Genomic DNA, 19,776 nt, shown 5'->3' on the forward strand with positions numbered 1-19,776 from the left:
TGGCGTTTGTTTGAACATGTCCAAAATAAATGCCATAGCTTGGCGAATAGTGGCGTCAATAGCGTCTATATTGCACGATGTCGAGCTTGTTTTACACGATTGTGCTATACGAGCGATCTTAATACATTCTGAGCCATTTTCCGTCGGAGTAGCAGCATAGTAAGAACGCCTTTCTGGTGTGACGGGGTCTTTATATTAGCTGAACCATTTGCAATTTTGCTTTACGTGATGATCAGATTGTGCGTAGAATGTAATTTTTTTTTATCTATATTCTAATAGGCCTTTGTGATGACTCTCACTGGGATTGTATGTTTGTAGAGTATCGGTTGTGTTTTGCCTTTTGATAATTTGTCTATAAATGAGATTTTATTGAGTTTTAAATTGTTCTGTTATTAAAAGATTCATTCATGCAACAAACATTATTAACCCTTTAACGTTTGCCACGATAGCCCATTACTGATGTTTGTATTAAAGGGACAGTTGCAGCATTCCCGGAGATTGATTTGAATATATATAAATAATACCAGAAGTGTACGAAAATCGCATGATTCCTTCAAAAATATCTCAGACTAGGAATTTCTCCTTTTTCAATATATTACAGTGTCTCGAAATAAGACGACTCGTCATTTTAACTTTCAAACATGGATAATTCTGGACACGCATGTATTTGAAGGCACAAATTTCAACAGTGAGCTATGAATACTATTACTGATTGGTTTAGCTAGAAAAAAAATCCCGCTACTGAGACTGGTGCGATTGTTAAAAAAAATGGTGCATCTGTCCCTTTAATATTGAATTTAAATGTCATTTGTCTTAAAATTTGAGCTTTTAATGTTAATGATGTATCTTATTAGAAGTCTTAGCCCCCAATGGGTTGATATTTATATGCATATGTTCATTTTTGTTTGTTTATTATTATTAAATCATGAAAGCAAAACAATTGATAATAATGATAAATGTAATATAATGAAGCTGTAATTACACAATGCTTATATTTAATGGAACGTATTGACAGTCATGGTTGATAGTTCTATAAAAAAGAAAAAATTAGTCATATTTGTATTAAAGTTTGTATTAATTATGTGTCAGGAAATCTATTATTAATTGTCTTATATTTAAAGCTATCATCAATTGTCTTATTTTAAAGCTGTAATTTATATGCTATATTTAATAAGTAGTATCTACACTTAACCGCTCGACCTCGTGCCTCACTTATCTGGTGATAAGGATTCTTCGACGTCGACATTTTTCGACAATCGAGTATATTATATTGTCGAGCCGTTAAGGGTTAATGTTGTATAGTTATGTAGTTGTTATTTGTGTTATTTTTGTATGAAGTAGACGGATATTAAATCACTTTCATATCATTTCTCTTATTAATTAATACGCTGTTTGATGACCATGGCTTGGGAATGACTCGCTGGCCCGAATAATCTCAATTTCCAATTAATTAGAATAAAACCTATCTTTCGTTCCGTTTTTTTATTAGCTTTTATTTTAATATAGCCACTTCAGTTAGGGTCTAAAGACGGCCTTCTTGAACATTCGTCTTTTGATGACACCGTCAGCTCCGAGAGACATTAGACAATGAACCCACCTTTTTTGCGTCACAAAATCCCAGCGTTGGAGAGGGAAGAAATTTGATTGGCTGACGGTATAAATCATTATTTCCATGCAAATCTTTTTCATTGAAACCGAATCTAAAATCTGAAACTAATAGTCTTTACCATACCACTAAAATAGTCATTTGACAGAAGGATTTTATGACAATTTAATAATGGTCAAGGGGAGACAATAACCATCTTACAGGAATATGTTTTGTAAGAGTTATCGGACTTATTACACAGTTTTGGAAGAGCGCAAGTTATCCAATGTTATCCTATCCTTAGGTATCGCCCACCTTTGTTTCAATGAGATGACACACGAGGCTTTAACATCAAACCTTAAAAGATAAATAGAATCGAATTGTATAATATAACAAGAGAAATATTAGTAAAGCAAAACCAAAGTGACATTGTGGGTATGCCCTGCCCTAGCGAGTTTTTCAAGAGCAAATAACTTCTACTTAAAGTATAGCATAGGCCTAAATTTTTCGTAATTGATACCAAACTTTTTTGATCATCTTATTCCAATTGTTTAGAATTTCAATCATAGCAGCAGTGATGAAAGCACATATTTATTTTTTGTGCGGTTTCCATGACAACGTTCCATGATGTAAATGATCAGATATTTCAACAAGTCAAACCTGGTCTAAAAAGTCGAATGAGTAATAAAGTAATCAATGTTATAGTACTAAGTTAGAATCACACGGTTATCGGCTGGAGTAGAGTCAGTAAAACTATGCCCTGTTTTATGGGGATTTTCCAGACCTCCACGCCTATCAGAGGCTGGAATAATAGAGGCAGATGTTTCTGTCTAGGTGACCTGGATGCTGGTTCAATAAACTGAAAAAAAAATGAAATGAAATTAATGGAGTTTTACGTCCTGCTTTTCTGGCTCGCTAAACTGATGGCCTGGGGTTTAATTCCGCCATAGATAGATTTTTCAAACACTTGTCAAAGATGTAGGACGGAGGGGTTGCAATGGAAAAATAAGAGTACCTGTGTGCCAGTGCTCGTAAGGTGCAAAAAGGAAGGACATATAAAGCATCAAATTTCAATCTAGTCCGTGATGGTCCCTTGCCCGCTTCGGTCAGATATCTTTGATTAGAGCCAAAACCTGTTTGATTTTCAGTTAATAGGAAATTTGCAATACACTCTACATAGCTTCTGGAATTAAGCTCCAAAGCACAAAAATTGAGTCGCTGTAAAAACTTTTGAAAAGTGATATGAAGAATTGAAATTCAGTATTATAAATTGATAAAGCATATATTTAGTCGACTGTATATCTTTAAAGTTATATGTTGGCTCTATTAAATGGTCAATAAAATCTATATCAGTTTTGATTATCAATATTAATATCATATTATATTTGATAGACATCATAAAGTTCAGAGACCAGAACTTTCTAGAGTCAGACCACCTAGGTAACAACGTATGTTATCGGATAGACAGTTGGAAAAAAAGAAGGGTTGAAGAAAGTGATCCCAAACTTAGGTATAATTGTCATCTTCAGCTCTGCATTGTCACGAGCAGTAGCGGCGCCAGCCTTCCGAGACTGGGGGTACAAATAGGGGGTAGACTGACTCAATGGGGGACAACTGCTGAGGCTGAATTCGAATTCGAACTCTGTGGTGGTGTCAAAGTCGCAAGCCTCTCACAGAGTGTCTTAGTGGGTTCTCTCAAGAAAATTTAGAAAAAATGAATTGATTTTGTGCATTCTGACACATTTAGATTGGTTGAAAATAAAGTGGGGGTACAAACCACTTTTCTATCCGTTATATCCTTTCGTGACTGCGGTCCGAGAACACCTCTACAACCTCTGTCGCCTCTGTCGAATCGAGATACGAGTTTATCCTACGATTTGACTTTGGTATTTCACTTATTTCGAGAAATAATTGCTAGGTTAAAAACAAAGAGTTCTGAATTCTGATAACTTCTCAAATTACATTCTTGAAAAACAAAGAATCTTTTATTATTAATAGAATTATTATTATTAAGAATATTTTTCACTGAATGTACACGTAGGCCTTTGCTGCGCTGTCTTTTTAGTCAGAGGTGGCTAGTGCATTTCGATCTGGTCTGAATTCTGATGGGAATTCTGCGATGCCAATATAATAAGTCTAAGGTACAGGGTATTTTGTATAACACAGGTGTAATTCTGTTGTATATCTCCAGGCAAAAAGTCTGGTATTTATCATTTCCATGGAAACAGGTTTATATTTTATTTATTTACCGAATAAATGTCAGTTAGTAGTATAGGTGCCAAGTTTAGGTTAAAATAAATGCATTAATATCCGACAGTAATTACTAATATCCCTTTAAATTGAGTAAACTTAAAGTGATTTCTACATTTTTTAAGTGTTTTTGATAATCGCAAAGGGCTTAATGTGATAAATTAGTGTTTTATTAATGTCGTCATCAAACACTTAGTTTTAGTAAAATGTCAGGAACGACAGACTCTCTGATTGAATATATAAAATAAAAATTGGTGCAAATTGATGCTATCAGTGTCCCCTATACATATAAAAATGTAGAAATCAATCCCTTTGATGAAAAGAACCCTCCTTGTCCCAGACGTTTTTCTGTAGTTTCTAAGCGATCCACGTCAAATTCAGCTGCCAAAATCTAAAAAAAAAAAACCTGTCTGTAGAATATAAGATATTGAAAGATATCAGATTTATTAAAGAGGTATAATGGTATGTTATTATCTAATATTAAATATCATCAAGACAAGATATCAAAACAATATTACTAAAATAACAAATACATTACTTAGTTATATCTTAATAATATAAAAATCCGAAACAGTGAGGCTCATAATATAATATACACCAACACGGAAACTTTTTGTCCATTAATATTTTTCAAATTTTCTCGATTCCCAATACACAGAAAAAGATTAACACGACAACCATCATCTTTACAATATCAGGTTATGAATTACGTCTTATAGTAATACACCGACTGCAATCGTCACCTTTCTTGTATCATGTAACGTTGTAAAAAAGCGATTTAATTGGATCGTACGCTGGCGACTACGACCAATCAGAGGCATCGACAGAATGTCTGTAAACAATTAGCTATAATTCTACATTCCATGATACAAGAAAGGTGACTATTGCAGTCAAGGTATTAGACGTAGTTCATAATAGTTTGATATTGCACAGATGATGGTTGTCGGGTTTATCTTGTTCTGTGTATTGGGGACACTTTAAACATCGATTTGCGCTATTCCAATTTTCAGTCAAACGACTGTGGTTAAACTGAGCATTTAAAGCAACTTTTGCGAATGTTTTGTCATAAAACAAGTGGTATTGCTAGAACCACGGTCATCTTGAAAATTTGAATGGTACAAATAGATGTTATCAGTCTCACTGATACAATTTTTGCCGTCCCTGTTCAGGAGCACTTTATGCCGCTGATGTTCAGATGTTCTATACACCAGTTTGTGCTGAAAGTGCTTGATTATATGATTTAAGTCAATATCAGAACTTTCGGATTACTCTAGTTTTGTACTTGGAAATTTATGGTTAGAAGATTGGCAAGGTAAAATGGTGATGAAATGTAATATGAATCGTTTTTTTGTGGTAAATCGTTTGTTTTTTTGAAGGTTAAATGTAAACTTGCGAATATAGATGTCGATTTCTTTAAGAACTGGAAGAATTGGGTTCCAGATTATTCTCAAAGTTATGGAACATTGACGCATAAATAGGCTAACTTTTATTATACCCTGTCATTGTTTTGCTGAGTTGGCTGCAGATATACCTGTGAAGGGTTTGGGTTGGGACATACATTTATTCATTTAAGACGTGTTTATACATTCCTAAAGCATTTTAATTATTAGAATGAATCTCTTCTAGAAAATTATGGTCGTAAGTTCTAATCTCAGTCGGTGTGTGAAAATCCGATAACCTTTAATAAGTTATCTTTGTTCTTTATTTCAGTCGAGCCAGCTGTAAATGGTTAATAGATAATTTGGGAAAGATCCGTGCCAAGTGTCGTTTGGCCAAAGACCAGGATTCTCGTGAACCTAAGTTGTTAATGGTCGCCATACCATACACTGGACTTGAATATTATATTTACAATATCCAGATAGTAATTGTAATAACGAATTTGCATTCAGCATGGTACGGATTCAGCGATCAGTCTTCTCAAATAGTTTATACCATCCTATACTCATTCGTTTAAATAATTGCTTTATAATTACAATGATATTCAAATCAGTTTCAGACTGAAAACCCGGCATCTAGCTCGTCTACAATTAGCTGAATACGTTGTGACAGAAATGACGAGAACTAGAAAGTTAAAGGTGTACTATCTCTTAGGATGACGAAATATATGTTTTTTACACTTGACTAAAAATGTTTCTAAATTCATCAATGGACTTACTGTCAATACTATACAACAGAATCCCTTTATATGACGATTAACCGATAAAAGTAAGTAATCATTACAAAAACTATAGGTAATTATTGAAAAACACTTAATATATTCCAATTGCTTTCCATAACTACTTTCTTTTTTCTTGGATTTTATCGTCATATACAAGGATTCCCTTGTACAGTTATGACACCAGCCCACTGATGTACATCATATTGGCCATGTTTGAGACTTTAAATTTTATGTTCATCTTAAGATAATATTCCTTTAAGTCTCTTTCATACATATAGCTGTTACGTGTCTCAAATGAAAACAAAACTATCAGTACAAAATGTACATATAATGTGCTTTAACAAAATATTATAAAATTATATACAAAATGCTGGAATCTACCTCATAGTTAACAAATCTCTAAAAATACTACAAAATAATTCAAAAGAAAGCCCTATAATTATTAAAGGTGAGTACAACCTTCATACGTAGGCTATAATGTCCCAAAAAGCAGAATTTTACAGTTCCAATAACCAAAGGAACCAATTTCGATTGATACCGAAAAAAATTTCGAAGTTTTGACCATAGTGTTGCAATGTGCAATTCGCATGTAACATATTTCTTAACAATACAATATTTAATTAAAATGGAGAATTGATCGAAATTCGTATGGTTCTGCAAGAGCAAAATTTTGGCAGTTTTCTAAATACATTGCTGTTAGCGTTATGTATACTACGTCACTGGAAAGGTTGTACTCACATTTCCATATTTGGTATTACTGTTATTCATTCACATGTATACTTATTCAACTGATATTTACACTAAATGTCAACTAAAATCAACAATCAAAGCAAAAAGACATACGAAATGAGCAAGCATTGTAATGAAAGACAAAATAAGTGTTTCAGGATTCAAAAATTGATGGAAAGGTTTTTAGAAGCGATAAAACGACTGTTCTGCAAAAAAAAAAACACTGTAGGCTTATGCTTACTATACTATAATATTTCATCGGAATAAAAAAAGGGAAAATCTTAGAAAAAAAACAGTCATTCTCCATTGCACCATACGGATCACTTCACAATAAAGGTTAGCTTATTCAAAAGATTCAACGTCACGGCAAATTGGCACCAAAACATACATTTCTCGTTCTCATCAGCACTGGCACGGAATTTTCAATCGTTAACACACAAATGACAAAAGTTCATTGGAAGTTGGTGATCAGCTTACAACCTTTGAATGGGTAGGATTCTTTCCTTTGGTGCTTCAACTTCGGCAGGAGCTGGAGCTTGAATACTGAGAACACCATCTTGAGATAGGATTGATTCTAACTTAACGGGGTCGATTTTGTTAGGAAGAATGTATTGTTTGCTGAATTCACGGTAAACCTTGCGACCAGGGGATTCTTCTGTATGTTTGGCTTGGATCATCAGTTTATTGTCCATGGTCCTCACAGAGATCTCTTCCGGTTTAAATTGGCTGACATCAAATCTAATGGAAAGTTTCTTGTTGCCATCAAGATCTGTGACGAATGGTTGATCAATCTTAAGCAGAGAGTCCATACCGGAAGCACCAAAATTACCCAAATCACCAAAATCAGATTTCATAAAGTCCGACTTCATTAAATCCATTCCTGATCCCATTTTTGGAAAATCTAAGGCACCTGCTCCGAGGCCACCAGATTCAATGGCTGGAGTTAATTTAAACATATCCTTGCGAATTTTCTCCAATTCCATGTCAAAATCTTTCCATTCCTTTTCCATTTCCTTATGCATGGAACTGAAAATTGTCCTCTGTCGTTCGAAGAAGCTCCATTCCGATCGCTTTGTAGGAACGAGATGCTCAAACACCATTTTGACTGTTTATCGGAATAATTTCGTTTCCTGCAACGAGTGAGTAATAACGTCTGCTTCTCTCAAGTATTTCTTGCGTCTGCAGAAGAAAATGAGAAAAAGATGTTTATAGAAAACCGTTATCTTTACTCTTCGCGTTTAAATATCACACAGCCTCGAATTGAAGTAGCCGTCTGACTACCACAACAGAACTGAATTACTATAAATGTCAGAAATAGTTGAATATTTTATCGGCTGTTGAGATATTTGGCGCGAAATAACTTACCTGTATCGTACGTTATTGCTTATAGCACGTGTAATCTCCCGCCAAGATTTTTCACACTTTACCAGACCGTTTAATGTAAAACTAATGTAATTTACCTTAACTCAATATATAATGTAGCTTTCAACATACAGCTTTCAACATAGATTAGTTACCAAATTATGTGATTCTCTATTTATACTTGCGGTTAACCCCACTTATTTCTTAACATGAGCACATTCATTCGGTATTTGTTTACCAAATCTCTACTCAGTGCGAGAATCATTAAATTCTATGTTGATGAGTCAAGTTTTGATGCGTCATGTAGGCTTGGAATTGGAATTCTATTGGTTACATACCCAATATGAAACTTCCAGATTATCATAAAATACAATAGGCTAATATATTACATATTTTTTTGATATTCTCACTGCTAAAGAATTAACTGATTCATATTCTTATCCTCTAACGCTGCAATAAACAATTTCATCCCAGTTCTGTAAAGTATTAAGAAGATTATTATCTCGTATTTTGAAATCTTGGAATTATATTTGGATGGTAAAATCATGTTACTCAGAACATAAATGTGTTTCGTGGTTCCACACCCTGTAAATATAGTCAAAGTCGGGAACATAATAAATGTAGTAGGCAAGCAACTCCAGTGGAGTACCCTTCAAGATGAAATAAATGAAGGAAGTCTATTATGGAAACGGACTCTGGATGAAGTTTTTAAATGATCAATTGCATACTTAAAAGAAAATCAACTTTCTGACGAAACCATAACAAATGCATAAGACAAATTTCATAACAATATTTATGTCTGGCCAAAAAGAAAATTGCAGTTGGAATGATTGAGTTGAAGACTAACTTTAACTTTAAGCCTGATTTTCATCAGTCGGAATTTATTTTTTTTGCTCAAAGTTATGAAAACTATACACCAAAATCTCGAATAGTGTGCATCCTAACTTATCTGAAAGTTTTAACTAAAAGGAGCGCCTTCACTATCCGTTCGATCATACCTTAGTTTCAGAAACAGGATTTTTTACATAATCAGTAATAGTGTTCACAGCTTTCATCGTCGAAATATAAGCCTTCAAATCCATGTGTATCCATAATTATTCACGTTTTAAAGTAAAAAATTCGACTCAAATTTTAGTGAGACTAGGCTATGCCATATATAGAAAACACATATATAGGAATAGACAGTGAAATTTTTGGTTTGAGGTATATTTGAAGGGATTATGCGATTTTCGTGCGTTTTAGTACTTCTTAAGACTATTAACGCACAATAAAGACTCAAATCAATCCCCGAAAAATGCGGACTATTCCCCTATAAAACATCTTGCGGTTTAGTTTTGCCAAAACAAGATAAAAGGACTGGAGCAAATGTTTTAGAAGAATTTCACAATAAAAACGAGACAGGGTGGCAAGACAAAAATGAGACGACTTCCTGAAAGTTATGGGGAGGTAGGTAATATGAAATAAATTTAGACCAGATTGAAGGGAGACAATTTCAAAATTCAACGTAATAATTTCAGAAACATAATGCAATTTAGATTGTGTTTTACAAGATAACAGCAGATTGCAGACCATCGAGTTCAAACTTCCGTTAATAAAACCATGTCAAAACCCGTATTCGTGATACGATGACTGCAGTCCACCTTCTGGAACAAAACCGGGATAAGTTGCTCGGAAGTGACAGCATACTCGATTAAGGCACCTTTGAAACCACAAGTTCATGGACAAAATCTTGTTAGTGTATTGGATAACTTGTTTTGTCAGTAGCTTTGTATCAAAACTTGTTTGATGTTAATTTTGTTGTCTGACTTTGTGAACAGTCATACGCATTAATCTCCCTTAGATAAATCTTTTATGAAGAGTTACTTTTGGTCAGTTTTATAGTCGTTGTTGTCAAGGCACAAAATTTATTAACGGTAAATTATAGAACTCTGGTTATCCGAGAAAAAATGTAAACACATGTGAGATTCCAGTTCCACCTTTTTTCTTCGCTTTTCATGTATTATGTCAGATAAAATATTTGTATTTTATGTAGTTGGACAAAAATAGGTTTAAAACTAGTTCGAGTAGACTATTATGAATTCTATTTGTTTAAGCCTAAATTGAGTAGGCCATTCATTCTTTACTGAGAGGGAGAATGTCTTCTTTGCCTGTTCGCTGTTGGATGTTCAGGTCTGCAACAACAAACAACAACTCAACTGTGCTGGCCAAGCCTTTTCCATTACGTCATTGGTGTCTGGGGCTTCAGCTTTCTGGTTTTCTCTGATTATCTGGATTGAGCTGATGAACACAGACAACATAATTTTGTCATCTTTGCCCATCTAAATGTATCATCACATTGAGAAACCCTGTGGAGATATTGTATGGCCAGATCAAATTTGTATCCTGTTTTGGCTCTCACACATTAATTAGCTAAATTAATGAATTGGGTTATATTATTATAACCTGTATTTTGATACCGTACAAAAAGAAACAAGTTTAAGGCAATTTTTTTAAATCGGGAAATGTGGAAGGCGACTCATAATTTATCCCAATCATTTATAACACTTAAAATAATATTTTGAAATTTGACTACAGGAATAATGGAGAGATGAGGTAAATTAGTGATCAGAAGAAAATGATGTCAGTCTAGATATACATATAGATTAGTAAAATGAGTTGTACTGAGCTTCAACAGGTAATCTTTTTCTGAACTATACCATAGTCAAGCAGATAGGAATGATCACTCCATTTTTGTGGAGGATAAATATTATTGGAAACTTTATAAACTGTACATATATTGGCTTCATTTCAAAGTAAACTACCTAAAAATAAACTAAGACTGCTTGTGTATTGTTTGAATCAACACTGAATGTGATTAATCAGTAACTTTGCTGGATTTGATTTCAACATAGCCTACATTACATTGTTAAAGCTTGATATTAAACCCTTCCAACCCCAGCGACTGGTCTACTAGGCACATAATTATATGATTTGATACCCGTTACCAACACAACACATTACAGATAACATTACAACATAAGCCTGGAATTTAGGGTATTTTATTTCATTTACACTCAGTGTTCAAATACTAGAAATACAGATAGAGCTCAGTAGTCTCTAGTACTTTTCAGAATGAAAATCAGATATCTGATTCCAAAACAATTCAAAGATACCGATGACTTATCACTGGCAAGTTGCAAAGTTGGCATTCTCTCATTCAGATGTATAGTATCTTAGACTGTTGTCCCTTCCATCTCAACATTCAACATGATAACCAGATAATACCCTTTATAACGACATTTGATTCTACAGCTACCAAAGCCTCCATAATAGTCAAACGCCATTACTCGGAACTTCAGAACAAATTTCCCCATGTATACACAAAACGTTTGGTTGTAGCTTACAAAAGAAATCAAAATCTTAGCAATTTCCTCTTTCACGGTAGACTTGAACCATTGAACAATGTCCATTCATCCTAGGAGCATAGATTTCTTAATATAAATGTATCATGTTCTATCAATAAATTAATCTATTTCTAAGTTAGATTTCAGGGAATACTTATTTCAGGGCTGGTGCCATGGCTATATACAGTATATTATATAACATGCAGTGTATCTTTTCAACTAAAATCATACTAATGACTAACTAATTTTCACATAATCAATAGACTTATCTATTGCTCTGTGATACACCCTTACACCAATACATATTTAGTAGACTGACTGATTTGATTTTTTAAAGTCATATTGATGGCTGAATTAAGCTCTATCAACTGCTAAAGCTAATACTTAGATCACCACATGCTTTTTGTGATAGAGATTTTAAACAAAATTTCAATGAATGCAGTTAGATATTTTAAAAATGAGATTCAACTGAACAGAAATACTGAATATCTAAATATGGTAATAAATGTATTTTACAGGAAGAAATTGAAGTATTAGAATCTATTTATGATGGTGATGAGAATTTTAAGAAGATAGATTCAACTACCTATCAATATAAAGTAAGTATTATCAAACCTTTGGGAGATTGATTAATGCTTTCAAGGGTGTACCAGAAGTTAGATTGGCAAGTGATCAACGTGATTCATCCTCCAATTATATAGTTGTTAAAAGAGTTGATTCACTAACTGATGAAGCTCAATTAATGCTATCTGTATCACTTGTCAGAATTGAAATCTAATGTCAGGTTCTCCTGCAAACTGCAATTCAACACAGGCTAGACAAATAGCAACTACAGCGTGTTTATTGATATTCTGACGTGGATGATACACTGATAATCATGATGTGTGAGAATGTTTTTAAGGGCATACCATGGTCTATTTTGTATTTTCATTGCATTGCAAGAGAACTACACATGAAATTTTAAATCTAAAAAGTGATACAGATAGGTGAAATAGAGATTCCAGTTGAGCAACAATTTAGCCTACCATATCTGTCAAATGTCACAAATTGATTTCCAGAATAGCAGGGTTCATTAATCATTAGGGTAAACAACTGGTTAAAGGGAGGTAATGTAATATATTATAATATATACTGTCTTGTTTTTTAGTATGGTGAAGATGGTGATAATAAATCAGTTATAGTAGAAATAAAATGGGGAGAAAATTATCCTGAATCCTCACCTGAGATCAATCTAGACTTATTTTATAATAAACACATGTAAGTTCTTTAAACTTATTAGAACTGTGTGAACGTCAAAACTTAACTCTAACGATGTAGTGGAACACTGTCTTTTTGTGACAATGAAATAGCTCAGTCGGATTGTCGTCTGCTAGGTGATAAGGTACCCCGGTTCGAAGCCTCCTCAAGGTGAAAGACAAATTATGATGCTATGGCCAGTTTTAAGAGTTGGTCCAGTGTTAGCTTCAGCCCCTAATACTGAATCTCTAATAGATATCTTATTTGTTGCTTCTTATTAATCATAAAGACTTTAATGGAATATTATTATGATGTGTGGTGATGCTTAGTATTGGATTAGTCTTTCCAAATTTATTCAAATGTAAATAGTTTGAAATCATCTTGCAGGTGTGGAAATCGACTGGTATTTTAAATTTGCTTTTTTGATTTAAAAAAATTCTGAATTATTATTTACATTTTCTAGATGATGGTCTTTTAATATGAATTTTTTTTGTACTTCTTTGTTATTTTGAAAATATGAGTTATTTTCAGTTTATTTTTTGTAGACTTGAAAGTGTAAAAGAAAAAATAATAGAGCATGTTCAACAACAAGTAGAAGATTTGTTAGGGTCATGTATGACATATAGTTTATTTGATTCTATAAAAGATAATCTAGACACATTAATATCAGATCAACCAGACACTCCTCAAGTTACACAGGTAGGTTTTAGTTTTAGTGCCTTTTTGTCAACGTCTAGATTAGGTTATCCCCATCAGTGGCGTAGCCAAAGGGAGGGCGGGGTCAAAGGGGGGGCATCGTCAAAGGGGGGGAGCATATGGGGCAGCCGTCCCTCCTCGTAGCCCCAAAAGCAAGTTTTTTGGGCAAAAATCTCATAACTAGGTTAGAGATATCTCAGATAGAACACCTCTACTTCCGAAGTATTAGCCGTCCAATAATCGAATTTATATAAATAAATGAAAATAAGCGACCCATCTTAAATGTTTCTTTTGTTTGTTCATGATCCATTGTCTTTCCATACAGATTGAGAAAACAGATACTATTTATTCACAAGATGTAGGAAAGAAAAAAGAGAAAAAAGAACAGTTAACCAAGGCTCAGAAAAGAAGAATCATGGATAAATTTGGATCGGAGAAAGATCGGCCTAGAGGTTGGGACTGGGTTGATATAGTGAAACACCTTTCACAAACTGGTGGTCAAAAATCTTAGCACTAGTTTATAATTTCATAAGCTGTATAAAGACAATTTTGTAAAATAACTTCAACTGTCATCCATTTTGTTGCTTTTGTTGAAGAAAATGGCTAAGGGTAATAATATTGCTGTTAGGTAAAATTTTCTGCCAATTTGACTGTTCTTTGAAAATCTTAATGGGTTATTCTCCATTAAATGTTTCACTTAGAAATTCAAAATGAATTAAAAAGTAATCATGGGAAATAAGTTGACTTTACCATGGAATAAGCTGAAAGAATAGGTCTTGTAAAATTTGTTTAAAGGATTGTAAAGAGGTTTTTTATGTGTATTGGGGACGTGGATATCATCAATTTACACTATTCCAATTTTCAATGAGACGTCTGTGGTTCTTGCAATTCCACTAAAACTAAGTGTTTGATGACGCCTTTAAGCACAAAGGGCCGTATGTGATACAAGTTTTTTTTGGGAATTGTGGGAACTTCAGACGTCTGATGGAAAATTGGAATGGTACAATTGATGCTATCATTTTTCGCAGATACACCAAAATTTTTTCGAAAACCTCTTTACAATCACTTTAAGTAATATTTTTGTTGATTATGATTTTAATATGAATTATATTTTATTTATTCCTAAGAATGTATATTCATAAAGATTAAATTATAAGACCTTCGGATATTTCTCTATGTGGTCTCAATATCAAGATGAATAGTTGATGAACTCAATCCTTGAGTGACATCAGGTGATCTATAGGCATGAGCATACACAACCTGGCTGGAGAATCTCATTGCATTAAACATTATTATGGAGCTCAAAATCAAGAATTCAAGAGGTTTTCTTGCAAATGTGTTTGAATCAATATATGAAAAGGTGTCCAGCAGCTTGGATGGTTAATTAACCTGTGACAATTAATAATTGTCTTAAGCTGCTGTCGTTGCAAAATTTCCCTCACTGCACACTGCATGCCACCAACTGTATTTGTTGTTGTTTAATTTGAAAGTAACTTATTAAATGTAACAACAAAAAGGCACATTTTTAATCAACCTGTAACATCACAATATCAATATTATAGAAGAGGTAATGTTAAGTTAAAGCTAAATACATTAAAATATTATCATTTAGTAAGTGACTGTAGACCTGTTTATGGCACAACAAACATAAAAGCAGATGTATTTAAAGTAATCATTTGAAAGGTATTAAAGAAATAAAATGGTGACGAAAAGTTTGGCAAATTTAAGATAAAAAGATGAATTAAATTATAAAACCAAGTTCTGGTCATCGGTGAAATCAAATTTAGACATATATGCATGAAGGTACCAAAATTTGTAAATTTCTCTGCTTAAGGAACAGATGGATCTTTTTTTACATTGTGACATCATGCTAATAGACTGATACAAGGAGGCATTTTTGTTTGAACTCTTTTGGCCCAAAATGGCCACTTAAAGAAATAAAGACCTGTATCCCTAACAAATATTGAACAACAAATGACAGTTAAAAGAAATAAAAATCCAATTTTCACATCACTGGACTTTGGACTTGTTATTAGCTATACTATTATTAGGTTGGTAAATTTTACTAAATACTGTATCAAATACTAATAAAAATGGTATTAATAAATAAGGACTATAAATAGCTAGTAATACTAAGCGGTCAGACATTGTTTCTGGTCCTGGATTATTGTAAGTACTAAAATCAGCAAACAAAATTTCAAAAGCAATAGACCATACGGTAGTGGCTGTATGACAACCATATAACATTAAAGGAATTCGGCACCATTTGTTTTTCTCGACACCTGAAAAGACATGTGAAATGAAAATGAAATTTCATGTTGTTGTAGGTAATACTTTTTGCAACTTTGCATCTTCCAAAGTTTGGCAAAGCTATGCAGTGTTTAATAAGGAAAATTTTGTCAGGGCACATTTTCCAAATGTTGAGAGTAATTTAACATGGAAATCCTATAGCATATTCAATAGCCGTGGTTTATAGTCATTTTCATGCCAGTCTCTCTTTGTTTATCATTAATAAAGGGAAATAAAGTTGAAATATCCAAATATCACTGGCTTAAATAGAGGGACAATTGCTTCAAAAATATCTCATTTTTTAATTTAACTTCCTATTTCTATATCGTGGGTGACCGCTTAAAACCTCATATATGCCATATTTGGTCATTTTGACATTTTGGTACCGTTCAAAAGCTCGTAAAAGTGCGGATCTTGTGATCAAAACCTCTTATTCTTAGCTTGATTGTAAATAACCCCAAAACCACTAAATAAATAACACGTATAAAAACAGTCAGATTTAAAACCTTGTAAAATATTACATTATACAAGGTTCAATGTTCCTTTTTCTGTGGATGAAAAAGAAAAACCTCGTAAACTGTACTATTAAGCGAGTTTTCCAGCAGTTACCCACGATATATGTCTTTTCTATATGACAGTCTCAAGAATAGACCACTCGTCTTTTTAAACTTTCAAACGGGGACAATTCTGGACACACAAGGATATGAAGGCTCAAATTTGGACAGTGAGCTATGAACACTATTAAAATTCTGAGACTGAGGTATGATTGGTCAAACAGATGGAGAACCTGTCTCTTTCTAAATTCTAGAACTGGGATTTACTAATCCAACTCCATAGGACAAAATGAAAGACTTACCTTTATAGAATACATAAACCCCAATAAAGAAACATGGTAACTGTATAGTTATTTCACAGAAACAGAAAGCTATAAACCATGGTTTAGGATCACCCATTAATGGATCAGGTGTAACTTTAGTATACCATTTTAACAAATCTACACACTACAATAGAAAAATTGATATTTTTATTAACACATGAGTTAAGACACTTGCTCGCTGCCCTAGAGATACAGGGTTCAATCCCAGCATATGTCGTTTGGGATTTTTCAACCCAGTTTCCCTGTGTCAGTGGTGCAGGTTAGAGGGGATGACAAGCAAAAATTTTGTAGTCTTTGGGATGAGACCTATGTGCTAAATATCCTTTCCTCATGAAAAGAGAAGGCAAATATGCCCCTATCCTGGCAAAATTTCCCTCATTTCACACTGCATGATTGGCACTGCTGTTCTTCATTAGTGTAGAAGAGTAGGATGCAAATCTCAACATTCGTTTCTTTTAATATTTCTTCTGTAAATAAATAAAAAACTGAGAGTTTCCACTCAGGTACTGTACGTCCCCCATGAAAATGGATAAATTTCTCTTAGGCCCTCTCCCAAAAAGTGGCAATTCATGCAAATTATCTTATCTGTTGTCAGAGCCTAATCATAGGGTCAGCGATTTCTCGGAAAAACATAAATCTAGCTTGCCGCTTGAATCGATGACAGCCTAAAGCTAATACGATGCCGAACGAAAGCGGAGATGAGAAAGCGACGGCGATGAACAAAAAAGAATCACTGACCGGCTTTGGAAACATCCATTCTGGAAATAAACCTTGCATGTCAAATAACAAGGTAATGGGAATGTGAGATAGAAAATAAAAAAAGAAGACAACATCTAATATTCGAGCCATTTTAAAAAAAAGAAATAAACTTGTAAAAGAAAACTTCGAAGTTTGTTTACAACGCGTGATCCATTTTGTCCTAAAAATAGTATCATTAATCAGGTGATATCGTACCAAAAATACCTCCACTGCAGAAAACTTGATAATCAAGGGACACTACTTGTAAAAAAAACAAACACAGACAACAAAAGTCGTATTCGCTTTTAAAAGCTATTTCCACCTCCATTTCAAATCAAGAAAGGCCTATCAATACATTGACGATTTTCATATCACAAGCAGACAAGTTAAACTTTCGTTGGATTGCAAGAGAATTTTTAACTCTGAATAGTGACGTTGATAGGTGAAAAGGAGCAGAGAAAGTTTATTGCTGAATGATAGCTAGATTGAAGACTCCAAATCCCTTTTATTCAATAATTATGTCCAATAAAAAATACTCCCCTACCACAATGAGCTCAGAATAAATATTTTTCTCTTTTTTGACAAATATTCAAATTATACTTTCAAATATAGGCCTACGTCATTTTTCTTTTAAAATAGGCCTACCTGTATTCGAGTCCATAGAAATATAAGGTTTGATGATTTGACATTTGAAATAAAAGCATTTACTACCAAGAAATTTGCTATTGAAACTGATCCAAACTTTGGACTGAAAGTTCTCCTTTGTAGGCCTAAATTTATGTTTCAAAATGTGGATCTTATAAATGTTTGACATTTCAACTTTAAAATTAATCAAAGACTGTTAGAAGTATGGTTTTGTAGTTGATATTTCGAATTGAATTGAATTGAATGGAGTTTTATGATATTTCGATGAAGATGTTGAATCCGAAACACGTGTCGAAAGTCTAAGATGAGCTCCATAAGAAACTTTACATTGTGGTTCTTACATGGAAATAACACATACGAACTAAGTTCACAACCATCTTGAACCACTTCCTCCACTTACTTAAATTAATGCAACAATATCTCATTTGAAGCCTTTGTTGAAATATTATAGCGGTTTGAAAAATTCGATTTATTTAGTCGAGGAAGAGATTCAAAATGGTTTCGAACTACATTCATGTGTTTTATTTCTATGTAAGAACCATACGTATAGTTTGGATGTACTACTGTCAATTAGATACATTGTTAACTACTTACATATTTTGGAAATATCTTTTCAGGTAAAATTCCCTGACTGTTATAAAAGAAAGTACAAGGTATATGAAACGCAAAATATATAAGGAAGATAAAATTCAGAAATCCTCTCATTATTGTTAAACATACAAATTAAACGTGTCGGTATTATACTGTTAAATACCAATTCCAAAACTATCTGGTATTGCTGACGAAAATAGTTTTGTCACCAGCCTCCCACGCATTCACCCCACTCAATCGCTAAAATCAATAAATATGAGATATAAAGATAATGAAAAATGAAATATCAAGTTTAAAACCCCAATTATGGAATGGTTTCAGGTGTTCTGACGAGTGAACACGTCCCTCACTTAAAAGACGACAGTCCAGAAGTTTCAATAAGTAAAAAATAAATATAAGAATGAATTTTTAAAAACAAAAATTATGACGAAATATGTGTGAAATTTGATTTTATTCCACCAATTTGTGACATTTTCACCTATCTTGCCAAGGACATACTAAAACCAACACGTTTTTGTGTGATTTAGACCAAGGAACTATAGAATAGATTAATTAATTGCTAACAGTAGTTAATTATTACCAAATTCATTATAATATTCTAGTGACCTAATCGTACGATAAGATAACTATTTATAGACACCTAAAATATGGTGAAAATAAAGCAACGCTCGTTTTGGAGAGTTTCTCAGCCACACTGGTTAAAGGTTTGATGTGTAAATTGACGAAGACAAAATGAGTCATGTGATTTCTTATTAGGTGTATATTGTCAATAAGTCAGTAAATAGACTACACTATTTCAACAAAGCCTTCAATTCACATTTAAAGCCATTTCTAAAACTTTAAGTGTGAATTTAAGGCTTTGGATGAAATATCAAAACTTTTAAAAAATTATTTTAGATTCGACTATTTAAATCGAGGTAGTGATTCAAAATGGCTGGAATTATGTTCGTGTGTGTTATTTTTTTTTATGTAAGAACCATGTGAAGAAAAATGTTGACAATGCAAACTCTTGAAAAATGTGTTGTTTATTAAACTATTATGACTCAAATGCTCATACACAAATATCAAGCAAATTACTAACACCGATACTTACTGGTTTTGGAAATATCCATCGTGGTAAAACCGGTTGGGTATCCAGAATAATTGTTATGGGTATATGTGTTATGAAATAAAGCATATATAAGTATTCTATTGGGCGTCTTGGTGCTGTGGTACCAACATCAAACGATTCCTTCAT

At 33.2% G+C, this 19,776-nt stretch overlaps 3 protein-coding genes across 3 annotated transcripts; 1 reads left to right on the forward strand and 2 right to left on the reverse strand.

Annotated features, from left to right (window-relative positions):
• Window positions 1-7,246: 7,246 nt before the first annotated feature.
• Window positions 7,247-7,504, reverse strand: LOTGIDRAFT_69964 (hypothetical protein; the record flags this gene model as incomplete). The annotated part of the gene is made up of 1 exon (XM_009046866.1): window positions 7,247-7,504. A coding segment is annotated over one exon (258 nt), but the record flags the coding sequence as incomplete, so codon positions are not given.
• Window positions 7,505-10,734: 3,230 nt separating this feature from the next.
• LOTGIDRAFT_180040 (hypothetical protein) lies at window positions 10,735-13,910 on the forward strand (the record flags this gene model as incomplete). Its single annotated transcript, XM_009046867.1, has 5 exons — window positions 10,735-10,758; window positions 11,986-12,066; window positions 12,615-12,724; window positions 13,249-13,402; window positions 13,767-13,910. The coding sequence occupies 5 exons, from the start codon at window positions 10,735-10,737 to the stop codon at window positions 13,908-13,910; spliced, it is 513 nt and encodes a 170-aa protein (XP_009045115.1).
• Window positions 13,911-15,409: 1,499 nt separating this feature from the next.
• LOTGIDRAFT_180041 (hypothetical protein) lies at window positions 15,410-19,776 on the reverse strand (the record flags this gene model as incomplete). Its single annotated transcript, XM_009046868.1, has 3 exons — window positions 15,410-15,681; window positions 16,545-16,689; window positions 19,633-19,776. 3 exons carry the CDS (start codon window positions 19,774-19,776, stop codon window positions 15,410-15,412), a joined length of 561 nt encoding a protein of 186 aa, XP_009045116.1.

The sequence above is a fragment of the Lottia gigantea genome, assembly GCF_000327385.1.
Source record: "Lottia gigantea unplaced genomic scaffold LOTGIsca_108, whole genome shotgun sequence".
Classification (NCBI taxonomy): Eukaryota; Metazoa; Mollusca; class Gastropoda; family Lottiidae; genus Lottia; species Lottia gigantea.